This window comes from Saccharomycodes ludwigii, chromosome I (genome assembly GCF_020623625.1).
Source record: "Saccharomycodes ludwigii strain NBRC 1722 chromosome I, whole genome shotgun sequence".
Taxonomy (NCBI): Eukaryota; Fungi; Ascomycota; class Saccharomycetes; order Saccharomycodales; family Saccharomycodaceae; genus Saccharomycodes; species Saccharomycodes ludwigii.
This window is the reverse complement of record NC_060200.1, coordinates 841,805-866,198: the sequence shown is the minus strand read 5'-3', so window position 1 is coordinate 866,198 and position 24,394 is coordinate 841,805. Positions and strand designations below refer to the sequence as shown.

Genomic DNA, 24,394 nt, shown 5'->3' with positions numbered 1-24,394 from the left:
TTCTCCCCCCTTAAAGATAAATTAAATCAGGTTAAATATGTATTTTATATTCATCGATAAGTTATTTATATATTTAAAAAAGAAAAAAAAATGTAATTGTAAGAGATACTAAAATTAGAAAAATTAGAAAAACTAGAAAAAAAAATCATGTGGAAAACTGTTGCACTTTTACATATGTTGGCAAATTGAATTTTCTATAAATTGCCTTTGCTATCCAAACTGGGATAATAGATAAGCCTAAAATCAGGGCCATTTGTATTAGAAATTGAACAGTTAAAACATATTCCAAATTAAAATATTCACCTAAAAAGGGAACTGTTACAAAATAACAAATAAACGTTAGAATTTCAGCAATGGCCATTGTTTTATTCCAAGTTTTAATTTCCAACGCAACCATTGTTAACTCATTCATAACTAAAACTGTAAAACTTAAGGCGACCATCTTTGTAAAATCAATTTCCAAGATACTAGTGAATTTTTGAGCAAATCCTTGAATAACAATACCTTGAAATAAAGATAACAAACACCAGCTAAAAAATGTTTTATATGACAAACTTTTACCCTCTGTCAATTCTTTGTATAACTCAGGATATATAATCGCCAAGGATTCATCGATATCATGGTCAGTGGTCAAAGAAAAAACGGGTGCCATGGTGTAACATGTAGAATAGCCAACCATTAACCAACCTTGAAATAATGCAATAGGCTCAAATGACGAGCAAATGGAATACAAGGCTTGACAAACTGAAATGATTAGCCCCCTATGCATGACAAATTGTGCCAATTTTGCTGATCTCTTGTAAGAATTTCTACCATGCCATAACAGTAATTTGGTTAAATGGCAAAACTGGGAAATAGAAAAATCAGCAGCCAAAGATGCCTGTTTCCCCTCTTTACCCACAATCCCAACGCCAACATCAGCAGATTGGATCATGCTAACATCGTTACCACCATCTCCAATACAACAAACCCTTTTGCCAGTAAACTGTCTAATAAACATGGCAACGTCTGCCTTTTGTTGTGGAGTACAACGACATGCAACTACAGCAGGTAATTGGATAACCGCATTGAAAAATTCCTCCCTATAGTAAGTCAGGTACATACCCAAAGACTCACCGTCTATTATAAGAACAGCGTTTTTATTTACTGTCAAGTATTCCAAAGATGATAAGGCACTCTCTTCAGGCTTGCTTTTTTTAATAATCGTGTGAACATATTGACCACGTGATATTAATTTCGCACTAATGGAAACACATTTGGCTGTTTCCACTTTATCACCAGTCAACATCCAAATTTTAACACCTGCGTTTCTCAACAATTCAATGGAAGTTTTAACATCTTTTTGTAATTTATCTTCAACACCAGTTAGCCCTAATAGTTCTAAATCGTGTTCCAAATATTTAGTGATGCATTTGCTCATGGCCTCATCCCTGTTAATCATGGATAAAGATGCCTTTTCGTATTCGGAAGAAAAAATTTTATATTTCGACGCTGACAATTTCTTTCTGCCAATCACTAAAGTTCTCAACCCCTCTCTCGCCATATTCCCTGTCTCTTCTTCTAACCAATCGTTACTAGCAACTATCTTCGTCATTACAGTATCAGCTCCTTTTTCCAAAAACCAGTAGTCATCTTGAGCGGGCGATTGACTCTTGACTATAATCCCCATCCTCTTGGTATCTGAATTAAACGGGAAAACATACAAAATTTTGTATTCCAAATAAGACTTACTGGCTTCTTGATATAAGGTGATAGACTCACGATCTCTTTTAAATAAGGAGAGCCCAACCTCCTGCGTAAATTTTACAATGGCAATCTCATCGGGCGAAGCTGCCTGATAGCTCAATTCCCCGTTATCCTCAAATGTTGGAGTAACGTTATGGCATAAAGCCAAGGTTATTAACATATCATAAACTCTTTGATTAATGTTTCTTCTTGAGTTAATTTTGTTGGTACCCATGCCAATAGTACTGCCATCAATGTTGCTAGTGGCAACGTTCCCAGGAGAAGATACACCCTCAGTTACAGAACTGACACTATCCCGCAATAAATCAAATGATTCTTGAGTATATGCAATCGTACCTAAATGTAGTTTTTTCAACTCCATATCATTTTGAGTTAATGTACCAGTTTTGTCGCTTAACAAATATTCAATACGACCCAAATCCTCAGGAATAGTACTTGTTCTCACAATTGTTTCTGGAATAGAAGTATCATGTTCTATTTGATAAGCGTACACTGACTTCCCCAAATCCAAGTTGACTCGTAAAGAAACAGGTATAATACTGGAAAATAGAATCAAATATCTCATTACATCAATATACCAATCTGGATTGTCAAAACCAGCAAATAGCACCAAAAGAATAGATAATATAAAAACAGACAAACATAAAATTTTGGAAAGATTATTGATTTCTAACTCTAGTAGTCCGGTTTTCACCTTAGGCGTTGTTGTATTCATTGCTTGTCTCGTATCACTCCCGGTGTAAATAACACAACCAATGCAGGTCCCTGTGGATGCTAGAACTGTATTTGCCCATAAAGCGTTATCAACAGTTAACGCATGCGAGGTGGTTTCATTGAACGTTAATTTCCCAGTAAAGGTGTGAATGGATTTATGTGGCACTTCTGCAACAATGGTGATATTATTAATCAATTGGTCATTTGACAGTTTTTGGGTTACCGGACAAGAGACACGTAATTTCCAATCAGTTTCTCCATCCAATTGATCGGTTTTGATAAAAGTTTCTCCAGACGCCTCACTACTTTGCAATAAAATCATATCGGCCGGAATTCGAATACCTTTATGCAATTTAACTAAATCACCAACTTTCAAATCTTTACTAGGAACTAATTTAGACTGATTTATTACTTCATAAAGTTCATTATTGGATTCTTTATCTCTTTTTCTTCTTTGGATATCATCTAAGGCTTCTTTACTCATCGTAACTGCCAAAACAAAGGCTAAAGGCAAAACATATGACGAAAGGTAACCTATTCTTAAAGCTGGTATAGTTTGAGACAATGCTACTAACAAAAAGTATAGGTTGAAAAAAAATTTAAATTGCTCGTACAAGATTATTGGAACAAAAGTAATGGGATTATATTTTGCATTTGAAATAGCATTTGATGGGTACTTGTTTCTATCAAATACCGGTGTTGTATGAGGTTGAATTTCTCTTTCTACATTTCCTTCTGATAATTCAATTTTACTATACGGTTGTTTAGCGGAAACCCTAGAAAAAAACATAGAGATGAAATTAGGAATACTGATATTTTTTGATTTTATTATGTTATTATCAGTATTATTGTTGGTATTAGTGGTGCTTAAATCTACGTTTTCCCTGTAATCGGGCGTACTACTAGTATTATTAGTACTATTATTTTTATTTGATTGGCTTGTGTTGTTATTGTTATTTAGAGTATGTAATTCGAAACTTTCCACCGATGATCTTCCAGAATCTGGAATATCTCCCAATTCTAATGAATCTAAGGCAGCTTCTAAGGATTCGTCAAAATGTGATTGATAATGACTTGATTGTTTTATCTTTTTATTGATGTTGTTTTTGTTGTTGTTGTTGTTGTTATTGCTACTGTTTATATTATTTTTCCCACTTAATTGAGTGTTTGCTAATCTTGTTGATCCGGGAGGAGGCGCAAACGACATCGATAGTTGGTTTATTTTAGATATAAATTGATTTGTAAATGCACTTTAAGTAAAGTATAACTGTTTGGGTTAAATGTGGAAGTGTCCATAAAGAGAAGAAGATAAAATAAGGTAAAAGAAAAGGGAAAAAAAAAAAAAAAAAAAAAAAACTTTATTTTTCAATCCAATAAGAACAAAGTATCTATTGAATTGAACACAGGTTCGTCAATAGTTACTTGACCTTTTTTCTAAAAATAAATGATTCTCATTTTATACGAACTTTTAAGTTAATAGAAATAATGACGTAAATATCTGCTAATAAATAATATAAAAAAAAAAAAAAAATTACGAACTAATAAGCTTTAATTCTTTTAATTCCAGGAAGTTAGAAAGATAAATAATGATATAATTTCAGTAGCAAAGGCAAAAAAAAAAAAAAAAAAAAAAAAAAGTAAATAAACAATATTGCATGGTAGTTTAAAAATAACAAAGAAAAAGAAAATTATACACAATAATATAATATTTTATATAAAATTAAATAAAACAATATTATATTGTAATAGTTTTAATAACTAAGTTTATTTCTTGTTCTTACCCTTGGTCTTTTCAGCCTTCTTGGCAGCTTCGGCTTGTTCCTTAACAACCTTCTTAACAATCTTTTGTTCTTCAATTAAGAAAGCTCTGACAATTCTTTCTTTGACACAGTTGGCACATCTGGAACCACCGTAAGCTCTAGAAACAGTTTTTTTAGTCTTAGAAACATTGGCGTATTGTCTTGGTCTCAAAGCAACAACACCTGGTAAAGCAATACCACAATCACCACACTTTGGTCTAGTAGCTAACTTCTTAACGTGTTGAGCACGCAAGTTACCACCTGGGGTCTTAACAACCTTGATCTGGTTGGATTTAGTGTTGTCTACATTAAAAAAAAATCTTGTTAATTAGAAAGTATTCATTTCATTTGAAAAACAAATAAAAATAAATATAACATAAACAAAAAGTAAAAAGTTAGTAAATTTGATTCAAAGTTTTTTGTATTGAAAGTATAAACACCTTTTTGTTCAAAAATTCATTAAATATTCACATGCACACAAAAATGTGTAAAAAACGCTTTTGGGAGTAATATGGAAGAACCAAAGGATGAAAAAGGATATAATACAGATTATATTCAAGTGTTCAACGTCGTGTGAATAATTACAATCCAATTTTTTTGTTGTAAGTTATAAATGTATAACAATTTCCTTTTTTTTTTTTTTGCATCTTTAATACAGCACTATGCAGAATGTTATTGAAAAATAAGTATACTTTTTCACCATGAATATCAATTAAAGTGTTGCTTTAGTCTTTATGACATATCTTTGAAGAGTTTTAATTCTCATGGTTTGAAATTGTTTATGAATCTTGTTTGTGCACAGACCTGATACATTAAATAATATTAATATTTCCACTTAAATATATCTTTCAAAAACACTTCACATATTTTTGCTTTCTTCCTTTATTGCAATTGTTATCCTCATGTTTTTTTTTTAAAAAATACAAATCATGTTTCCCCAGAAGCTATTATTTCTTAATGCAATATCGCATATGTACCCGTATATAAAGCTATGAAGTTAAAAAAAAAATTTGAACAAAGTATGACATGATGCTTTTCTTTTTATTATCTTTATAATTTTATTAATTTATAACATACATGGATTTCTTCTTCTGTAAGTAACACGTTGAGCCATCGTTGTCGTTGTTTCTGGTGTATTTCTGTAACTAGCCTTTTTAAACTTTTTGTAAGGTAAAAGTATGTGTGTATATAAATTTAAACAGACAGATTTCAGATAACGTATTTACAAGAGTGTCATTGAATAATATTAGTAAATAAATTAGAAAAGAGAAAAAAAGGAAAAAAAAAAAACTTTTTTCTTTTTCTTTTTCTTTTTCTTTTTTCTTTTTTTTTTTTTTTGATGTTGAGAAATTCGTAGACAATAAGCAATAATAATGATTTATTTGGGTAAATATTTATTTTCATCTAACAAAAAGTTTTTTTTTTTTTTTTTTTGTCTAGGTTCAAAGGAAAGGTAAGAAAAAAAAAGTTCGTCTAACAGAAAACTTTAGAAGGAGAATGAATAAATTGAAGGAAAGGAAATAATTAAAGTTAATCGTAAAGCAAGCCTAAAAAAAAAAAAAAAAAAAAAAAAAATGCGCTTCAATAAAAAAAAATTAAAAAGCTTGATAGCTAATGTATTAAAGCGAAAGTTTATTGAAAAAGGAATATAAAATTCAAACTAATGAGGAAGAACTCAATATATAAGCCTTGTTCACGAACTAGGGTAAATAATTATTCAAAATATTACAATGAAAAACATTTTTTAAACAAAAAAATTATTTTTGACAAATAAGAACCCATACATTATTGTCTCAAAGTATTTTTTTTGTAAAATTTATAATTTAAAATAAACCCTATATAAGGGTTTATTTGACTTCCCTTCCCCCCCCCCCATTTAAACTGAAATAGAGTTATGCGTCTAAAAAGAGAGAGAAAACTAATTGGACCTTAATTATCCCCTTTTTATATGGATAAAACTGTTTTATTAAATCTTAAATAGGTTGCTAATGGTATTGTTAAAAAGACTATTGAACTATAGTTATTTATATAATAAGATCAATTCTTAAATAAAAAAGATCAGACATACTTAATAATGACATAATTTCTGACTTATTTTCATCGGGCGTGTTCGTAACAACAAAATTATAACTAGTTATTAAATTAAATATTAACTTAATATTTATACTAACAAACTTAAATTAAAAAAAAAAAAAAAAAAATGGTCGTTAAAGTAAAAAATATAAATTAGTTTATATTCATCAGCGACTTCCTCAGTCTTTTTCAACAGCAATGGCTTCCATTTCTAAAGCAACGCCTAATGGTAAATCCTTAACAGCAACACAAGATCTAGCTGGCTTATGAGTATTAAAGTACTTGGCATAAACACCGTTAAATTCACCAAAGTCTTTAATATCAGCCAAGAAAATATTAACTTTGACAACATTCTCTAAACCGGAGTTACCAGCTTCCAAAATATTCTTAACATTTTGAATAACTTGTTCTGCTTTATCAGAAACAGTACCTTCGACAGGTTTATTTTCTGGGGTCATTGGGATTTGACCAGAAACAAAAATTAAGTTGTTAACTTTAATAGCTTGGGAATAAGAAGCAGCTGGTGGTGGTGCTAATTGAGTTCTAATTGGTTTCAAAGTGGAAACAGATCTTTTTAAAACTTGGGTGTTTCTAATAAAATTTCTGAACATTGTTGTGCGATTGTATTTTAATGTGTTTATTTGTTTTAGTCTTACCACGTTAAGTCCTAGTTTGCACTATATGATGGAAAGTGTGTAGCAGAATGAAGAGCCCTTTACAGACAAATATAGGCGAAAAATCGTACATAAGAATTCATGGGGCCATTTTTGTTTGTTTTTTTTTTTTCTTTTTTTTTTAGGTAAGACATTTATAACGAAGAATAATTGGGAGACTTGAATTGAAAAAAAGTTATTTTGTAACCCGACTATGCACATAACAAAAGAAAAATAAATATATACATATAAATAAAAAATCACGTATCTAACAAGTTAGTAACTAAATTGTTTCGCTACTGTTTCCCAAAACGAACAAATAGTAATAAAATATAACAATCTACTTGAGAGTTACTAAAAAGATATGAGCAAAGCTAGTAAAATAACATTGGGTTTATCTTGTCTAATAAGTTTTAGTACAATTATAGGTGTTCATTATGTTCAGGAACTAGAAAGACAAACCTTACATGGGGGTCCGATCAAAGATGCCAAAAGAATGGAAGAAAAAGAAAGGAAAAGAAATTTAAACAGAAATGACCATGAAATGCAACAAGAATTAAAGAGAAAATATGAAAGTGTTCAACCTTTGAATGGTGATATAGTGAGTAGTGATAACAAACATGAAGATTGAGCTGGTATAGATAGTTATGTTATTTGTAAAAATGAAGGAGAGGTCTATATTTTCCATGAACTGTGGGGGAAAAAACAAAACAAGACAAGACAAGACAAAAAAAAAAAAAAAAATTAGATGTATCTTGTAAATATTATTGTCAAGAATTCTGTGATAAATACACTGAAACAACAAAAAAAGTTATATTTTTAAAAAAATAGTTTGAATCAAATTTATTTAGGTTTATAAGTGTTTAAGGTTTATATTTTGTTATATTTCCAAGGATCTTTGTGTTTCTCTTTGCATGGTAAAGATTTATATTGATATTTGTTGTAATGATTTCCATGAAATAGATGAACTTAAAATTGCCTATTAAAAACTATTATAAGGACCACGTATGACTTTGAACTATAAAGGATAGAAGTGGATAATTTTATATGAAAAAATCCAAAATAAAGACTTTAGCAATGGTTTAATTGAGAATGAAGTTGAAAAAAAAGCCTTTTGTTTATAATGTTTAAATTTGATTTTGTAACGAAGATCTTTCCGTATCGACGTTTTGTCTTTACATTTATTTTTTTATTTATTTTCCTTTTTTCCTTTTTTCCTTTTTTTCGCGGATGATGCTTCTGCCTTTGCTTATTTCTTTCTATACAGCCTCCCCCTTAATCTTTATTAATTATTATCATACTTGCTTGGTTTGTATATTTAAAAAAATTTTTTTTTTTTGTTTTTTTTTTTTTTTTTTTTTGTTTGTTTGTTTGTTTGTTTGTTTGAGTTATAACAACAACAATAAAGGCAAAAGCAATAACGATTATTATACAAGCTATACATAGGATTAAATTACCAACTTATAAAAACCTGAAAAGAAATTAACTATTTTTGAATACATCCGTATATTTAAAGATAAAAATCTGAAGATTTTTCAAAAAGAGAACTAAGAAGTGCAATCATATAAGAAAATTGTGTAATAAACCAGTGCAGTAAATAAAAAAAAAAAAAAAGTTATACCATGAATAATCACACTAGTGTGGCAAACCATTATAATAATGGTTCTACTGCTGCTACTACTATGATAAACGAACCTAGTACAAGTGCGCTTCCTACAGATGCAAGTACAATAAATATGAACACTACTAACACTGAAAATGATGATAATGCTGCTAAGACCGGATTTAGGAAGCTAAAAAGGGTATCCACGTCTTCCTTATCATCATATTATACAACTGTTGGTGATACTGGTGATGGTGGTACATCTACCTTGACTAAAGGGTCATTAGCTAACAACATTAATAGTATTCCTGAGGCCAATTTTTATGATGAATACGTCGGCACACCCTTATATTTGAAAAAATCCAGAAGTAGGAGCAATCAATTATATAAAACGACCAGTTCTAATCTCACTCGTAAAAACTCCTATATTACCCTAGGAAGCCACAGCAGTTTAATTATAGATAACACCAAAGAGTCTGATAATGCGGATGATTCTAGGGTATATGATGATGCTACAAAACATAACAACGCTGCTGATATTAGCAATCATCGCCATTATGACACACAGACAAATGAAGTAATTGATGATGAGGATGAGGATGATGAGTATAGATATGATACTACCATGTCTGTCCCTGAATCTGCTATAGAAGATAATAGTGATGATGCCAGTACTAGCACCAACTATAATCATATTAAAGACGTGAATGATAATGATGATAAAGAAGACATGTATTATAGCCCCACAGAACACACACCTAACTATTTCCGATATGCACATGGAGATATATTGCTTGACAACGATGTCGATTCTAAGAACGGGAATGATCGGAAAGCAAGCATAAGCGCAGCCTTGGAAGATACTAATGAAAATGTTGATAAAAAAAAAAACGAAAAGTGCGCCAACATTATTAACGAAGATAATGCACCCAAGTGTAATAATAGTAATAATGTGTCTAATAATATTATAAATAACATTGTAAATAACATTCATATTCCACAGCTGAATAACACTAATGGCGTAGAAATTGTTCAGTATTCGCCAAGCTCCTCGACGTCTAGCCAATACAATACTCAGAATAGCATTAATAATAATAATAATAATAATAATAATAATAATAATAATAATAATAATGGTAATAATAATATCAGTAGAATTAGCACTAATGACAGTACAGCAACCACATTAACATCTAAACGTTATAATAATAGCAATATTATTAGTAGGATTAGTACTAATGATAGTACAACATCCAAACGTTATAATACTAATGTAAAATTTGAAAGAGATACAAATAATAACCATACATTATACAATTCGGCAGCAATGTTACAAAACCCGCCAATAGATATGTTGTATAGCAATTGTAGCGAAACTGATAAGTGTAGCACCAACGAGGCTTTGGACAGGTACATTAAACAATTGATGAAGGAAAATCCGATACATATCGCACAACCAATAAAAAGGCCTATTATTACCAATCCTCTAATTGATATTGCTACTTTTCCAACGGATAAATTATTGGATATGTTATCGTGTTTGTTAACGAAAATAGTAAGATCCAATGATAGGTTACACCAAGGTGACGTTGAAGGTAATGTTAGAGATAATAATGATACCAAAGCTTCTGGAAAGTACAATAAAAGTTTGATGAGTTTTAAGGGGAAAACAATACCAGGTATAAGTTTGGAAAATTATTTAAAAAGAATTTTTAAGTTTTGTCCCACTACAAATGATGTATTTTTGTCCTTATTGGTATATTTTGATAGAATAGCGAAAAGATATAACAATAATATTGGAGGTACTACAAATGACACCGGTGACATAGACAGTGGCAATGGCAATGGTACAATAACAAATAGACAGAAGTTTGTTATGGACAGTTATAACATACATAGGTTAATTATAGCGGGTGTTACAGTGTCTACCAAGTTTTTCAGTGATTTTTACTATGCAAACTCCAGATATGCAAGGGTTGGTGGATTATCTTGTCAAGAATTGAATAATTTAGAGCTACAGTTCCTAATATTGTGTAATTTTGAATTAATTATTACCGTTGAAGATTTACAGAAATACGCTGACTTATTGTTTAAGTTCTGGACCAAGGAAAATGCTCTGGAAGAAGGACAAGAAGGGCAGCAAAGTAATAACGGTGGCGCTAATGGTAACAACGACGGCAACAACAACAACAATCACAACAGTGCTAGTATAAATGGTGTAAATAATACAAGTAAGAGTACTGATCCAGGTCTTATTACTAAAAACGTAGTAGGATTGTAAGTGGAACAAACGATTGTCCATATGTCTTTACAACAAGAATGTTTAATAGAGAATGGTTGCTTTATGGTTAGAATAAATAGGGTATATTTGGTTGTTATGGGAAATATTTGATTACACTTTTATTTTTGTGGATATTCAAAATAGGTGTGTGTGTTTGTATGTATATAATTTTTTTTTTTAATTTTATCGTAGAAGGAAAGAAAAAGAAGTTAAACAAAATAAATTGCTATTGCTTGTTTAACTTCTTCTTTTTTTTTTTAAATCTTGAAAAGGAGACAATTTGGGTGGGTAAATGGAGGTTCCGCATGGAAGTTCCGCATGGAAGTTCCGAGATAAAGAGAAAAGAGGGGGGTGACAACAACAAGTAAAAATAGGCAATTTTTGACGATAAAAAAAAAAAAATATACATTTATTGAAATTTTAATTTTTTTTTTAACGTTTTTTTTTTTTTTTTTATTTTTTTTTTTGGTTCTTTTGTCTTCTGATAAGAAATAGTCTGCATATTTTGTTCTGGATCACAACTTTTTTTTTTTTTTTTTTTTTTAAATTTATTTGTGTATTATTTACAAATTATTTTGTCTGAGTTATCTCGTAGCAAGAATAAAGGTAGTAATATATATTTATATTTATATTTATAATATACCTTAATACAGATGCATACCAAGAAGGAAAAAAAGAAAAGAGGAAAAAATGAAAAAATAAATTAATAAAACGCCGTATTAAAAATATATGATATTAAATAATAATAATAACAAACATGAAAATAACATTTATTTTAATATGTTAATAAAAAAGATGAATTTGTTAGAAATATGGCTTATCTCTTTCTTGTTCTTATTTTTATAAACTAAATTACTTTGACTACTTTAAATAAATAAAAATTGTTTGTCATAAATCTGGTGAGAAACCCGCTTATTTCTATCCATTATATTATAATAACATGTCGTATCTAACATCTTAACCATATTCCCTTATCTTATTAACTAATTGAATCCTTATTATTTAAATAAAATAAAAACGTAGAGAAAAACTTTTCTTTTTTTTTATCATTTTATTATTTTCTTATTTTCACCTCTTCTTTTTCTTCTTATATATACATACATCTTCTTTTGTTATATCAAGTGATGTTATTATTGTTATTGCCGTTAGGTCTTTTTTCCTTCTTTTTTTTTCCTTCTTTCTTTTATTCCAATAAATCATTTATTTTCAATACCAGGGGGGGAAAAAAAAAAAATTGATAGAATAATAGACAGTTTAATAACAAATAAAAAATAACAACGACAATAATAATAATATAAAGATGACCTCATCATCAGGTTACGAACCACATAATACTAATAATATTCAGGAATTTATCGACTTGGAAAAGAAGGATCCAGAATATAAATTATACGAAGAAGAACAAGAAACTGATTCCTTACCAATAAATAATCCAGATGAAGATAATTTCGAATACACTGAAGAAAAGAAATTACCCTTTTTCATTAGGTGGTCTCTAAAGTTAAATGCAGAAACTAAAGGTATTGAACCAATTACTGACGAGGAGAAAACTGATAATTCTGTGATTGGTGCAGCATCCATGTGGTTTAGTGCCAATATGGTTTTGGCTTCGTTCACCTTGGGTGTCATTGGTATTCCTATTTTTGGTTTGAATTTTGGTGCTTCTGTTCTAACCATTATATTTTTTAGTATATTAGGTATGCTACCAGTTGCCTATTTTTCTGTTTTTGGTGCTGAATTGGGCTTAAGACAAATGGTTTTAAGTAGATATTTATTGGGTAACATAACGGCCCGTATTTTTTGTTTAGTTAACTGTATTGCTTGTGTAGGCTGGGGTAGTGTTAATACTATTGCTTCTGCACAATTATTATACATGGTTAACAAACCGCACTCTTGTCCTCCATGGGCCGGTTGCTTGATTATCTGTGTTGGTACTATCATGGTCACCTTTTTTGGTTATAAAGTTATTCACACTTATGAAAAATGGTCTTGGATCCCCAATTTTGCGGTCTTTTTGGTTATTATTGCCAGACTAAGGAAATTGGACACTTTTGAAAATGGCCCATGGGGCGGTGGTCCAACAACTGCCGGTGGTGTTTTAAGTTTTGGTGGCTCTATTTTTGGTTTTGCTGCTGGGTGGACTACCTATGCTGCGGATTACACCGTCTATATGCCAAGAACTATCAACAAGCCAAAGTTGTTCTGTTCCCTAGTCGTTGGGTTGTTAACTCCATTGATTTTCACTCTAGTTTTGGGTGCTGCTGCTGCTGCTTGTATCGCTAACTCTCCAAAGTTGACCAGTCTATACAATGAATACGGGAATGGTGGTTTGATTTTCGGTATCTTGGCCGAAGATTCTCTACACGGATTTGGCCAATTTTGCTGTGTTATTTTGGCCATGTCTACAATTGCCAATAATATTCCAAATATGTATTCTATTGCCTTGGGTGCACAATCCTTTTGGGAACCTTTATCTAAAGTCCCAAGACCATTTTGGACCATTGCCGGGAACGGTATTACCATCGGTATTTCCATTGCTGCCTATTATGCCTTTACAAATTTCATGTCCTCTTTTATGAGTGCCATCGCCTATTATTTGGGTATTTACATTGCCATTTCCATGTCCGAGCACCTTATTTTCAGAAAAAACAGTTTTTCCAATTATAACGTTGATGATTGGAACAGGTGGGATAAATTACCCGTTGGTTATGCTGGTACTTTTGCCTTGATTGCTGGTGGGTTTGGTGTTGCCCTTGGAATGAGTGAAACTTATTGGAATGGTCAAATTGGTAGATTGATTGGTGAATATGGTGGTGATATTGGTTTTGAAATGGGCTTTGGTTGGGCTTTGGTTATATATCTCATATTTAGACCTTTAGAAATAAAGTATACAGGTCGTTAGGATAACAGTGTAGGGACTGGGAGAGCAAAAATAGAAATAATAGTGTTATTGGTGCTGATGAAAATAGAAGTTTGGTAAGAAAAAATAATAATAATAAAGATGTGACATTATTATATTCAGTGTATGTATTCTGTTTCTTTTTTTTTTTTTTTTTTTTTTCCTTTTACCATATATATATATATATATTAATTATTTATTATTGAATTTCTTTTTTTTTTTTGTTTTTTTCTTGTTTTCCTTTATTTATTCCTAATATTAATATTATTTATTATTCGTCAAGTTTTCTAATCTAAGTAGCCTTATCCCGACTTTTCTTTCTCAACACTTACTCGTGATATTTTTATACGTCTATAAAATGATTGATGAACAAAAAAAAAAAATTCAACAATTTTTAATACCATTATTATCAACAACACTGTATGTGACATTAGATTCACTAAGGGCATCATTAGATTCACTAAGGGCATCATTAGATTCACTAAGGGCATCATCAGTCTTCTCAGTACAAAATGCATACTTGTACAACATAATAACAGGTATTGATCCACCATGGACAAGCATAGAAACTAAAATGATAAAACAAACAATTGGCCATATGGTATCCATGACCAATTTATTGCGTTCATGTCCATATTTTCCTGTATCAACGTTAGCACTTGATAATAATAATTGTGACATCGGGAAATCCTTTTCCTGGGAAAACAAGATCTTTTCCAATTCTGATTTGGATACGATCGCAGCAAAAATGCCACTCACACCAATCGGACCAAAATGTCCAACAAATAGGGCCTCTTTTATATTCTTAATATCAGGGATTACATAAGATAGTAATAAAACTAGTGGAATACGACGTAGGAAAATCACTACAATTCCAATCAAAATTAATCTCCAAACATCTATTGGGTTGTGGTCATTAAAAGCTGCCCATGGGATTGTTGTTGCATAATATATGAAATATAGCATATTCATAATTAAATCCAATACCGGTACCAAATTACTCTTTACACCATGCTCAATTTCCACCTGCTTCATATACCACCCATCCCATGAAAAAGAGCACCCCGCAAAAAATGAAACTAGTAAATCGTCAACACCTAGCACTGAACCGATCCCAGCACAAAAAACACCCAGCATAATGGGAAATCCACACATTGAAATATAGTCAGCTGTTTGCAAGAAAGCGTTTTTAAAACAAATTTTCAGGCACGATCTTCCAAAATACCCAATACAGATACCAATAAAAGAACCTAAAATCACTTCATATAAAATAGTCACACACAACCAATCTTTAATAATCTTTCCAGCTTGACCAGCATAAATAAGTAAATACAGGGATAAATATACAAAGGGGAACGCCATACCATCGTTCACACCGCTTTCACAAACTAGTAAATCCTTCAACCTAGCAGGAACTCTAGCAGCAAATTTTCCAGTAACAACACATTGCGCCAAAATGGGATCAGTTGCAGTCACGCAACCAGCAATTAATAATCCAGCAGGGTAATTATAACCGGGAATCAGTAAGTAAATAAATGCACCTACAATAAGCCAACCGCTCGTCATTAAAGGGATGATTAACATACTTATGCTAAACCATTTTTTGCAAAGATATTTGGGAGGTAAATCCAAGGTGCTGCACAAAATTTGAATACACAACACAATCCTACTGAATTCCAAAGTTATTTTATCTTCGTTTATCCATGTAGATGGGTTTATCCAACCCAAACAATGTGGTCCAAGTATTAGCCCATAGATGTAAGAAAAAACAGGTTCCCCCAAATACAACTTGTCCTTAACAAAGGCTGATGTTAAATAAAATAAAATACTGAAAAATCCTACACAAGCATAAACAATATGTGATTTGGATGGCTAAATAGTGTGTTTTCAATGCATAAAGTAAAAGGCCAAAGGAGTAGCTTGATATAGTATGCGAAGTTTCCATATATAACTGCTACTATCGTCTTTTTTTTTTTTTTTTTTTTTTCTTGTCAATAAAAAAACTTGTATCATAACACAGATGTATTTTTTAAAGGTAAAAGACGTGTAGCTGCATAAGTAGGAAGAAATTTGAATATTGAATATTACAAGTTAGTAAGCATATTTGCATATATTAATAAAGCTAAAAGTACAAGGCATTGTAAATAAAGAAATCTGCTTTTCGGTTTTACCTGCTTTGATGTTTACACATACTTCTAACTGTTTCCAAGTTGTCATTAGGCAAATAATATAGCGGTATTCGTAGGTTTTCTTTTTCTTTTTTTTTTTTTTTTTTTTTTGTAAGAAAAAAAATAAGTAAAGGAAGGTTTGTACAATAAAGAAATATTACTTTTCAATTAAAGAGTTGTAACTCTATTTAAAAAGAAGGCTGTGTATCTGAAAAAAAAAAAAAAAAAAAAAAAGGCAAATGCCGAAGGAAATAATTATTGAATCGGAATCCTCCAAAGGGTTTTTTTCTTTTTTTTTTTTTTTTTTTTTTTTTTATCTGAATTTAAAAAGGATTTGAAAAAAATACGTACAATAAAAGAAAAAAAAAAATCTGAGACTATATATATCATATTGGATTTAATAATCTTAGCCAAAGTAGTAAAAATTACAGATCAATTATACAATTTGTAGTACCTAATTTTCCAATATTCAACTAACTGGGTAAAAGCGTATCTACCGCCCCGTACCAATAACAATAAAATAACAATTATAAGCAGTTCAGAACAAAAAAAGACAAAAAAGTTTCAAATGCTTACTAAACTAACACAGCAATCTTTCCTACAATCCGTTGAATATATTGTTTATTTAAGTTTTATCTTTGCATATTTTTGTATATTTTTAGCTGAATGGAAAATACACAATCTATTAAAATATGGTAAGACGTTACCTAAAAATTTTCAATATGAAAATAATACCAAAATCCCATCATTTTTAAAAATCAAAGTATATAAATATTGGTTTTATCATTTCTATCTATTATCCAGTTTATTGTCGATCATAACCATTATACAATCCATTATTGCCAAAAACACTAACAGTATACCAGTAGTCCCATGTTTATACCTGATACATAGTTTAAGAAGATTATATGAATCGCTTTATGTTGCCAAAAAGAGTAAGACTTCATTAATGAATATATCACATTACATCGTCGGGCTATGGTTTTACACAAGTTTTAATTTCATTACATATGTCAATAGAAATGTTACTAATGGTGGTCTTGTCACGTATACAAGAATTGCAATATTTACATTATTCTTCTTATTTTTTAATTTGGATCAATATAAAAACCATTTATATCTAAGCAAGTTAACTAAATATACACTTCCAAGTAGTGGGTTATTTAAGTGGGTATGTTGTGCACATTATTTTGATGAAGTTATGATTTACTTAACCATTTTCCTTTATGCTCCCAATCCAGGATACTTTTTGGCATTTTTGTGGGTGTTCATAAACCTAAGTTGTAGTGCCAAAGAGCAACAGTCATATTACTATATAAGTGAACTAAAAAACAGAAAAGATAAGCATGGCATTAAATATTCGAAAACTTCAACACCTAAATATGCTATAATACCATGTTTGCTATGACACTCCCTCTTTTCTTCACTATTTTATAACACAATAAATGAACAGATCATGTGTATTTTTTAAAACATAATGATGCATTAACTCCTCCAAAACCAAAGCTATTACTTATCGCATAATCTAGATCAATTTGCATCGGTTTCTTCTTAATTAACTCTATTTTGAAGTTGGCATTATTATTGGTGTTATCACAAACTTCCATAATATTTGGGTCAACTTCATTCAAGTTTAAGGTGTGTGGTACTATACCCTGTTCCAAGCTTTTCAATGTAAATATGGCTTCCACGGCACCAGCGGCACCCAATAAATGACCCATAGAACCCTTATTACTTGAGCAACCAATTCTTCCTGAATTTATTAGTTTATTTTGAGTGGTATTTCTAAATAACTGGGTTATAGCCTGAATCTCAGAAAAATCGCCCAGCTTGGTGGAAGTAGAATGGCAATTAACATGCCAATTAATAGGTTTTTTGCTATCGATATTGGTGTTGACATTTGTGGTAGCCATCTGCATTGCTCTCAAGGCACCATTTCCAGTCGGATCTGGGGCAGTTATATGATAAGCATCACTACTCATCCCATACCCAACAATTTCTCCGTATATCTTGGTGCATCCTCTCTTCAAAGCATGTTCCAACTCTTCCAAGATCAAAATACCAGCACCTTCACCCAAGACAAATCCATCTCTACTTGAATCGAAGGGTCTTGAAATGCCAGTAGAACTTAAACTTTTGGCACGGTAGAACCCAGATAGTGCAATTGGGTGAATTGACGCCTCAGCTGCGCCACAAACCATAATATCACTCTTCTTAAGTTTGATTAAATGATAGGCATCTCCAATAGAATTTCCACCTGTGGCACATGCTGTTGATGTAGAAGTTAATGGGCCCCTTAATCCGAACTTAATGGCAATATGTGATGCAGCCATGTTGTTCAAAATGAGAGGGATTAAAAGTGGCGATATTTTCTTTTTTTTTTTACTGTTGAATGTATTGACTGCATCTACTGTGTCTGAGATTGAGGCTATTCCTGATCCAATGGAACAACCAAAGTTATCTATATTTGCAATATTCAATTTAAACTTTCCATTGGATTCTTGCTGTTCTCTATATTGTGAAATTAGTTTTGCATCTTTTAACGCTTCGTATGTCGATATTATAGCATATTTACTGAATTTGTTCATACGACGCATATCTTGAGAAGTAAATAGGTTTTCTGGATATGCATCATTGTTACTCTCGTGCCCATAAAATGATGGTATATAGCCGACAGATAAAGAAGACGGGAATTGATGTGGGATATCATAATTTTCATTAAAATCTGGCAATTTTGTTATTGGGGTTAATCCCGATCTGGAATTAACTAAGTTGGTCCATGACTCTGAGACATTTTTACCCAATGGTGTTAAAGCACCGAGTCCGGTCACAACGACTCTTCTTTGTGACATCTTTGGCTTGATTTGTGGGATTTAAAGATTTTTTATTTAATGGATATATGTCTAAATATATAAAGTTTAAAAATATTTTTTTTTTTTTTTTTTTTTTTTTTTTTTTTCATAAAGGTTTAAATGACAACTCCTTATTTTTTAAAAAAAAAAAAAAAAAAATTTTTTTTCGGTCACTCCCTCCTGCTCCTTCTCCTTCATATACCTATAAAGATTACTTTCACCCGGCAACACAATCCTCAGCGAGCTACTAAAACAGAAGAGCTTAAAACATCCATCCTTTTTAATGTTACAGAGGAATCCACACATCAAAAAAAAAATACAAACCTTGACAATAATTATAAAAATTGCTTTAAATTAAATACTTATAAATCATATCTTAATATACAATATGTGAAAATGTATATTTATATAACTTCATACACTTTTAAATTCTTTTGGTAAATCCTAAAATAAAAAAATTAAAAAAAAAAAAAAAGCAAATCAATCTTCCGACTTTAAGCCTATAAGCTTAATAGAAAAAAAAACACGGTAACATGTAATCTATTTCCATTGTTGTATGTCATCCTTAACATATAAGTAATCATTGAATACCAATTCTACTTCATCAGTCTTGGCGTCATATCCACCGACGGAAATGCTTTCCAAATTCTTGACAATAATGTCACACCCCTTTTCCTTCAAAAAGTCCAAGTCAAAAGTGGTGGCAATACCAATAATCTTACAGTCGGCAGCTTTTCCGGCAGCGATACCAGCTGGAGCATCTTCGAAAACGACAACCTTGGATAATTCTGGGTGTTCCTTGTTTGGAGGATATCCCAATCCGGTTCTACCCTTCAAGTATGGTTCTGGGTAAGGTTTACCTTGAGTAACATCATTGGCAGTAATGAAATTAGTAGGTCTCTTGATATGCAAATATTTAAACCATTTTTGGGCCATATCTCTGGTACCAGAAGTGGCAACAGCCCACTTTTCCTTTGGTAACTCGTTCAAGGAATTACACAATTTAACGGCACCTGGAACCTCGACGGAATATTCACCGTATTTTTCTGGAATAGCACCTTCTAATTTGTTAACATATTCTTCGCTAGCGTAATCTGGAGCAAACTTGGCAATTGCATCATAAGTTCTCCAACCGTGAGAAATATTTATAACATGTTCAGCATCGAAGTATGGTTTATCTTTACCGAAATCTCTCCAGAAAGCGGCGATGGCTGGTTGGGAAATGATGATTGTACCATCAACATCAAATAGACAGGCATTAACTTTTAAGGAAATTTTTTGGACGGTCATTTTTCTAGTTGTTTTGAGTTGTAAGTTGTTTGTTTGTTTGAATCAGTTATTGATCTAATAAATGGATCTCTGGTGTTTGGTTTTTTAGTTTTTAATATATATTAAAATGATAATTAAGATAAGAAAGAAAAATTGAATTGATGGAAAATAAAAATGAAAGATAAATCATTAAACTTTCTCTGTTTATATATCTTTTTTTTTTAAAAAAAAAAAGAAATTAAAAATTAAAAATGAAAAGGAAAAAAAAAATAACTATATATTTTAAAAGTAGTAGACGATAACTCTTTTTTGTTTTGTTGTAGTTTAGCTTCTTCTTGTTTTAAAGTTGTTTTTTTTTTTTAATACGTATGTATTATTAGCACAATAATAGGCTTATCATTATCGCTATCGTAATTATCATCATCATTTTTTCTTTCCTTGTTTCTTTTGTTTTAAGAAAGAAAAAAAAAGAAAAAAAAAAACGTGTTTAAGTGAGATGGGCGGTTAAAATATAGGGACTCTTCCTATATTTTCTTCTTGATTTAAACAAGAAGTTTGTCTTAATAAATTGGACTTTCTAATACTCTAGTGTTCAATATTAGTAAATGGACGCAGATGGAAGAAAAAGGGAGGAAACGTGGACAAACGTAGGCGTAGACGCAAAAAAAGAGGAATGTCGTCATATAAATAAATACAGGAAAAAAAAAAAAAAAAAAAAAAAAAAAAGAAAAGAGGAAAAGAAAAATTATTTCGGAAAAACTATTTGTAATTTCAAGTAGCAATAATGACTAAATCTAACTATTACACCAAATAAAAAAGTAAAAAATGATATTATAGTGGAAAGGGAAGAAGAGGAGGTTGTCGTTGATACCACTAGCAATATTTATTAAAAAGGTCCAAATTATGCATGATAACAAAAAAGAAAAAAGCAAAAAGCAAAAAGCAAAAAGCAAAAAGCAAAAAGCAAAAAAGAAAAAACACGAATGCGTATACATGATATTAATGTTCCATCTTTATTATACCGCTTCGTGTTGTGTTATTGGTACTGCTACTATAACTGGTTAGATGACTAAAAACAATGCTTATTTTTTAACCACTTTTCTTTTTTATTGCATCTCACTTTTTTTTTTTTTTTTTTTTTTTCTTTTCTTTTCTTTCAGTAGCTTTGATAATTGTTTTTCCGTCATAATTTAATTTTTATTGCTCTTGTTACACAAAATCATAGATGTATATACAAAACGTTACTTGCATACATTTTTTTTTTTTTTGTTATTAAGGTCTTGTACCTAAGATTGGGTCAACAGTTTTTGTGGTAATTAAATGTTACCAATAGTGATAACAAAAAAAAAAAAAAAAAAAAGTAAAAAATAAAAATACCATGTTTTTTTGTCCTTGTTTTATTTTCTTGATTCATTCTTTTTTGAACTTTTTTATTTTTTTGTGTATTATTTTGGATTCTCCGATACTGAGGCTCTATTCAATCATGTAATTTATCATGCCCTTTTGTGTCCCATTATTTTTTATAATTTAATTTACTAAAAGTTACGGATGTAAAACTAACAGAAAAAAAAAGAGACAAGAATTAATTTGAACTTCTTCTAAAAAAATCGGATGATTTAATAGTGGTACATCATTCGAAAACAAAAAGAAGAGGACGAAATGGGAAGTGTCCGATATTTTTTTTGGTGAAAAAGGGATTTTTAAGCGATGACGTTAAAACGATACGTATATTTTTTGGTGCATTTATCTGATAACTGTCCGTTAGGTTAATTTTTGGAAAGTTATCAGTTGTCGTATATCTACAAGTGTCGGATAATATATATGTATATATTTTAGCTTACATTTAATGTTAATCTATCTTGGAAATAAATTTCAATCAAATTTTTTTTTCTCTGCAAGAAAAAGCTAAGTAAGATGTTACACTATGAAAGGTTAAAGAAATATATTAAGATTGTGTATACAGCCTTTTTACTAATCGGTCAAATATATATATATATATGCTTATTTACTTGCAATAAATTGATTTCTTGTGCAATCACATCTTAGAAGTAAGGTATTGTGGACATGTTAGTCCAAATTTTACTTTTAATTATTTCACAAAAAAAGTAAAAAAATTTAAAATTTTAGTATGGAACAATTGGAAAGCCCTACCAAATTGAGATTTTTCTTCTCACTATCATTTCTTATGGATTGAATTTTGCCGCATTTGGACTATATGTCTCGTTTTGTTTATATTTAAGTAGTTACTATTCAATATTGTTTATTCCTCAAACGTGTTTTTTTTTTTGCCAGGCTTTCAATATGCAAGTTTTTACTTAAGTTTATTACTGCACTAACAGTGCTAAATTTTACTGTTCGGGTAACATGTTCTTGGATTTATATGGGCCATTATTTAAATAATTACTGTCGAGAGAAAAAAATATATGGGAATAATTAAAAAAAAAAATTTGTTATGCCCTTGTAAGTCAATTCAATTTATTTGGTCAAATTAAAGTAAAACAAAAAAAAATATAATTATTATTATTATTATTATTATTATTATCAGCATTAATATTATAATAAATATAAAAAAAAAAAGAAAAAGAAAAAGAAAAAGAAAAAGAAAAAGAAAAATAAAGGAAGCCCCTTGGTTTGTATTAATTTAATTATATCTTTGGCAAATAACAATGGATAAAGAAAGAGAAATTGAAGCTGAAGGAACTGTAACACCTGCTGTTACTACTGAACAACAACCAGTAGTAGTAGAAGAAAAAACGACAACTGAGCAAAAACAAGTACCTTCCACAGAGGGAGCTTCTGCAAGTACTGCTGATGAAACGGTTATTGAACCTACCACTGCCACTAATGCGCCTGTTGCTTCAGTTCAATTACAAAATTTATCTGTTGCGTCTTTAAAGCACTCCTTGAAACAAAGAAAATTATCTACTGATGGATTTAAAGCTGATTTAATTAGCAGGTTGCAAGAAGCAAACGTTACTGCCGCTGATGTTGAAAAAGAAAACCAAAAGCATATCGCTCCTACTCCTGATACTAATTTCAGTATGGCTTCTAGTGAAACAGTAATACGTAAAGAATTAAGTCCAGAAGAACTAAAGGAAAAGGGTATTGAATTATTAAAACAAAAACTACATAGATTGACCAAATTTGGTAGTAATGGTGATAATCAACAAGCTATCGAAGATTTAAATAAGGAAATTCAACGGGTGGAAAAATATGGGGTTGATCCTTTAAGTGTTTTGGCTGCAGAATTGGGTTACGGTAAAAAAAATAATGGTATTAAAGGTATAAATGATGAACTTTCATTACACAAAAATAAGAGAAAAAGTCATCTCAATGGTAGTAATAAGTCATTCAGGAATGGACCAAGCCGTGGCATCAACAGTAATAATTACGGAAGAAGAAGAGGTGGGTACAACAACAATAGATTTGATGGTGGATATGGCAATGATGGTGATAGAAACAGAAGATCTTATAACAGTAACAGTAGGAGACGTTATTAGAGTGGCATTTGTTTATCAAGTATGATTTATATCTATATATACATATATATATATATGTGTGTTTATGTAATCACGATTTAAGCAATATTGTCACTACGATATGTAGTAGCGACTCGATTAAAAAAATTCAATTAAATTATTTCTTACTTTATCGTTAGAAGCTCCATACTTACGTGCTGGAAGTTATTAGTATGCATTCACTTAATTCGTGATTTGTGTTAGTTTTCCAAATTAATAAAAGAAGGGGGAGGGGGTATAGAAAGGAAAGGAGATCACGGTAGGTGACATTGTCCGTACACCACCCTCACTACCACCACCAAGTATTGCTCTTCGGTATGTTTTCTTTTTATTTCGTAGCTACAATTTTAAAAAAAAAATGTGCCACCGGTTTCTTGCCTCGCCTTCCCGCCTCCCTTAAAAAGAAATATTGTTATTATTTGTAAACTATGCAATTTGCATCCATTTAGTTGAGAATTACAATAATGACAAAGTTCTGGAACAATTTTTATTTCTTAGTTGGTAAGAAAAAGATGGACAGTTCAAGCAAATGGTCAAGAAATGCAGTAGAATGTTAATTTGAAGGGTGGCGGCGGATATTTCAATCGTTCGTTTGTTAGTTGTTATTGCCTTGATAAAAATAGCACCCCTTAAAATACCCCCCTTCCTTCTAAAACTTTTATACCGATGCTCATCAAATTTAACACCTTTTTATTCTTGCACAAACTTAATATTTATTCTTTCTTTCTAATTCACTTTGTCTAAATCAAGTTATACTCATTTTTTGTTACCTTATACAAATTTCAAATTTCCACATAAATAATCATTAGTGAAAAATAC

General features: G+C 30.6%; 11 protein-coding genes across 11 annotated transcripts; 5 read left to right on the top strand and 6 right to left on the bottom strand.

Annotated features, from left to right (window-relative positions):
* Positions 1–145: 145 nt before the first annotated feature.
* Positions 146–3,667, bottom strand: NEO1 (aminophospholipid-translocating P4-type ATPase NEO1; the record flags this gene model as incomplete). The annotated part of the gene is made up of 1 exon (XM_046078601.1): positions 146–3,667. One exon carries the CDS (start codon positions 3,665–3,667, stop codon positions 146–148), a length of 3,522 nt encoding a protein of 1,173 aa, XP_045936694.1.
* A 557-nt stretch (positions 3,668–4,224) lies between these two features.
* Positions 4,225–5,373, bottom strand: RPL34A (60S ribosomal protein eL34; the record flags this gene model as incomplete). The annotated part of the gene is made up of 2 exons (XM_046078602.1): positions 4,225–4,562; positions 5,337–5,373. 2 exons carry the CDS (start codon positions 5,371–5,373, stop codon positions 4,225–4,227), a joined length of 375 nt encoding a protein of 124 aa, XP_045936693.1.
* Positions 5,374–6,511: 1,138 nt separating this feature from the next.
* HMF1 (putative isoleucine biosynthesis protein HMF1) lies at positions 6,512–6,943 on the bottom strand (the record flags this gene model as incomplete). Its single annotated transcript, XM_046076973.1, has 1 exon — positions 6,512–6,943. One exon carries the CDS (start codon positions 6,941–6,943, stop codon positions 6,512–6,514), a length of 432 nt encoding a protein of 143 aa, XP_045936692.1.
* A 406-nt stretch (positions 6,944–7,349) lies between these two features.
* PET117 (Pet117p) lies at positions 7,350–7,616 on the top strand (the record flags this gene model as incomplete). Its single annotated transcript, XM_046078603.1, has 1 exon — positions 7,350–7,616. The coding sequence occupies one exon, from the start codon at positions 7,350–7,352 to the stop codon at positions 7,614–7,616; it is 267 nt and encodes an 88-aa protein (XP_045936691.1).
* A 991-nt stretch (positions 7,617–8,607) lies between these two features.
* Positions 8,608–10,869, top strand: SCDLUD_000351 (uncharacterized protein; the record flags this gene model as incomplete). Its single annotated transcript, XM_046078604.1, has 1 exon — positions 8,608–10,869. The coding sequence occupies one exon, from the start codon at positions 8,608–8,610 to the stop codon at positions 10,867–10,869; it is 2,262 nt and encodes a 753-aa protein (XP_045936690.1).
* Positions 10,870–12,169: 1,300 nt separating this feature from the next.
* Positions 12,170–13,771, top strand: SCDLUD_000350 (cytosine permease; the record flags this gene model as incomplete). The annotated part of the gene is made up of 1 exon (XM_046078605.1): positions 12,170–13,771. The coding sequence occupies one exon, from the start codon at positions 12,170–12,172 to the stop codon at positions 13,769–13,771; it is 1,602 nt and encodes a 533-aa protein (XP_045936689.1).
* Positions 13,772–14,152: 381 nt separating this feature from the next.
* On the bottom strand, positions 14,153–15,352 carry SCDLUD_000349 (uncharacterized protein; the record flags this gene model as incomplete). The annotated part of the gene is made up of 1 exon (XM_046078606.1): positions 14,153–15,352. One exon carries the CDS (start codon positions 15,350–15,352, stop codon positions 14,153–14,155), a length of 1,200 nt encoding a protein of 399 aa, XP_045936688.1.
* A 1,152-nt stretch (positions 15,353–16,504) lies between these two features.
* Positions 16,505–17,344, top strand: DFG10 (putative polyprenol reductase; the record flags this gene model as incomplete). Its single annotated transcript, XM_046081422.1, has 1 exon — positions 16,505–17,344. One exon carries the CDS (start codon positions 16,505–16,507, stop codon positions 17,342–17,344), a length of 840 nt encoding a protein of 279 aa, XP_045936687.1.
* Positions 17,345–17,390: 46 nt separating this feature from the next.
* CEM1 (fatty acid synthase CEM1) lies at positions 17,391–18,788 on the bottom strand (the record flags this gene model as incomplete). The annotated part of the gene is made up of 1 exon (XM_046078607.1): positions 17,391–18,788. One exon carries the CDS (start codon positions 18,786–18,788, stop codon positions 17,391–17,393), a length of 1,398 nt encoding a protein of 465 aa, XP_045936686.1.
* Positions 18,789–19,328: 540 nt separating this feature from the next.
* On the bottom strand, positions 19,329–20,078 carry SCDLUD_000346 (HAD family hydrolase; the record flags this gene model as incomplete). Its single annotated transcript, XM_046081518.1, has 1 exon — positions 19,329–20,078. The coding sequence occupies one exon, from the start codon at positions 20,076–20,078 to the stop codon at positions 19,329–19,331; it is 750 nt and encodes a 249-aa protein (XP_045936685.1).
* Positions 20,079–22,723: 2,645 nt separating this feature from the next.
* THO1 (Tho1p) lies at positions 22,724–23,557 on the top strand (the record flags this gene model as incomplete). The annotated part of the gene is made up of 1 exon (XM_046078608.1): positions 22,724–23,557. One exon carries the CDS (start codon positions 22,724–22,726, stop codon positions 23,555–23,557), a length of 834 nt encoding a protein of 277 aa, XP_045936684.1.
* Between the last annotated feature and the right edge of the window lie 837 nt (positions 23,558–24,394).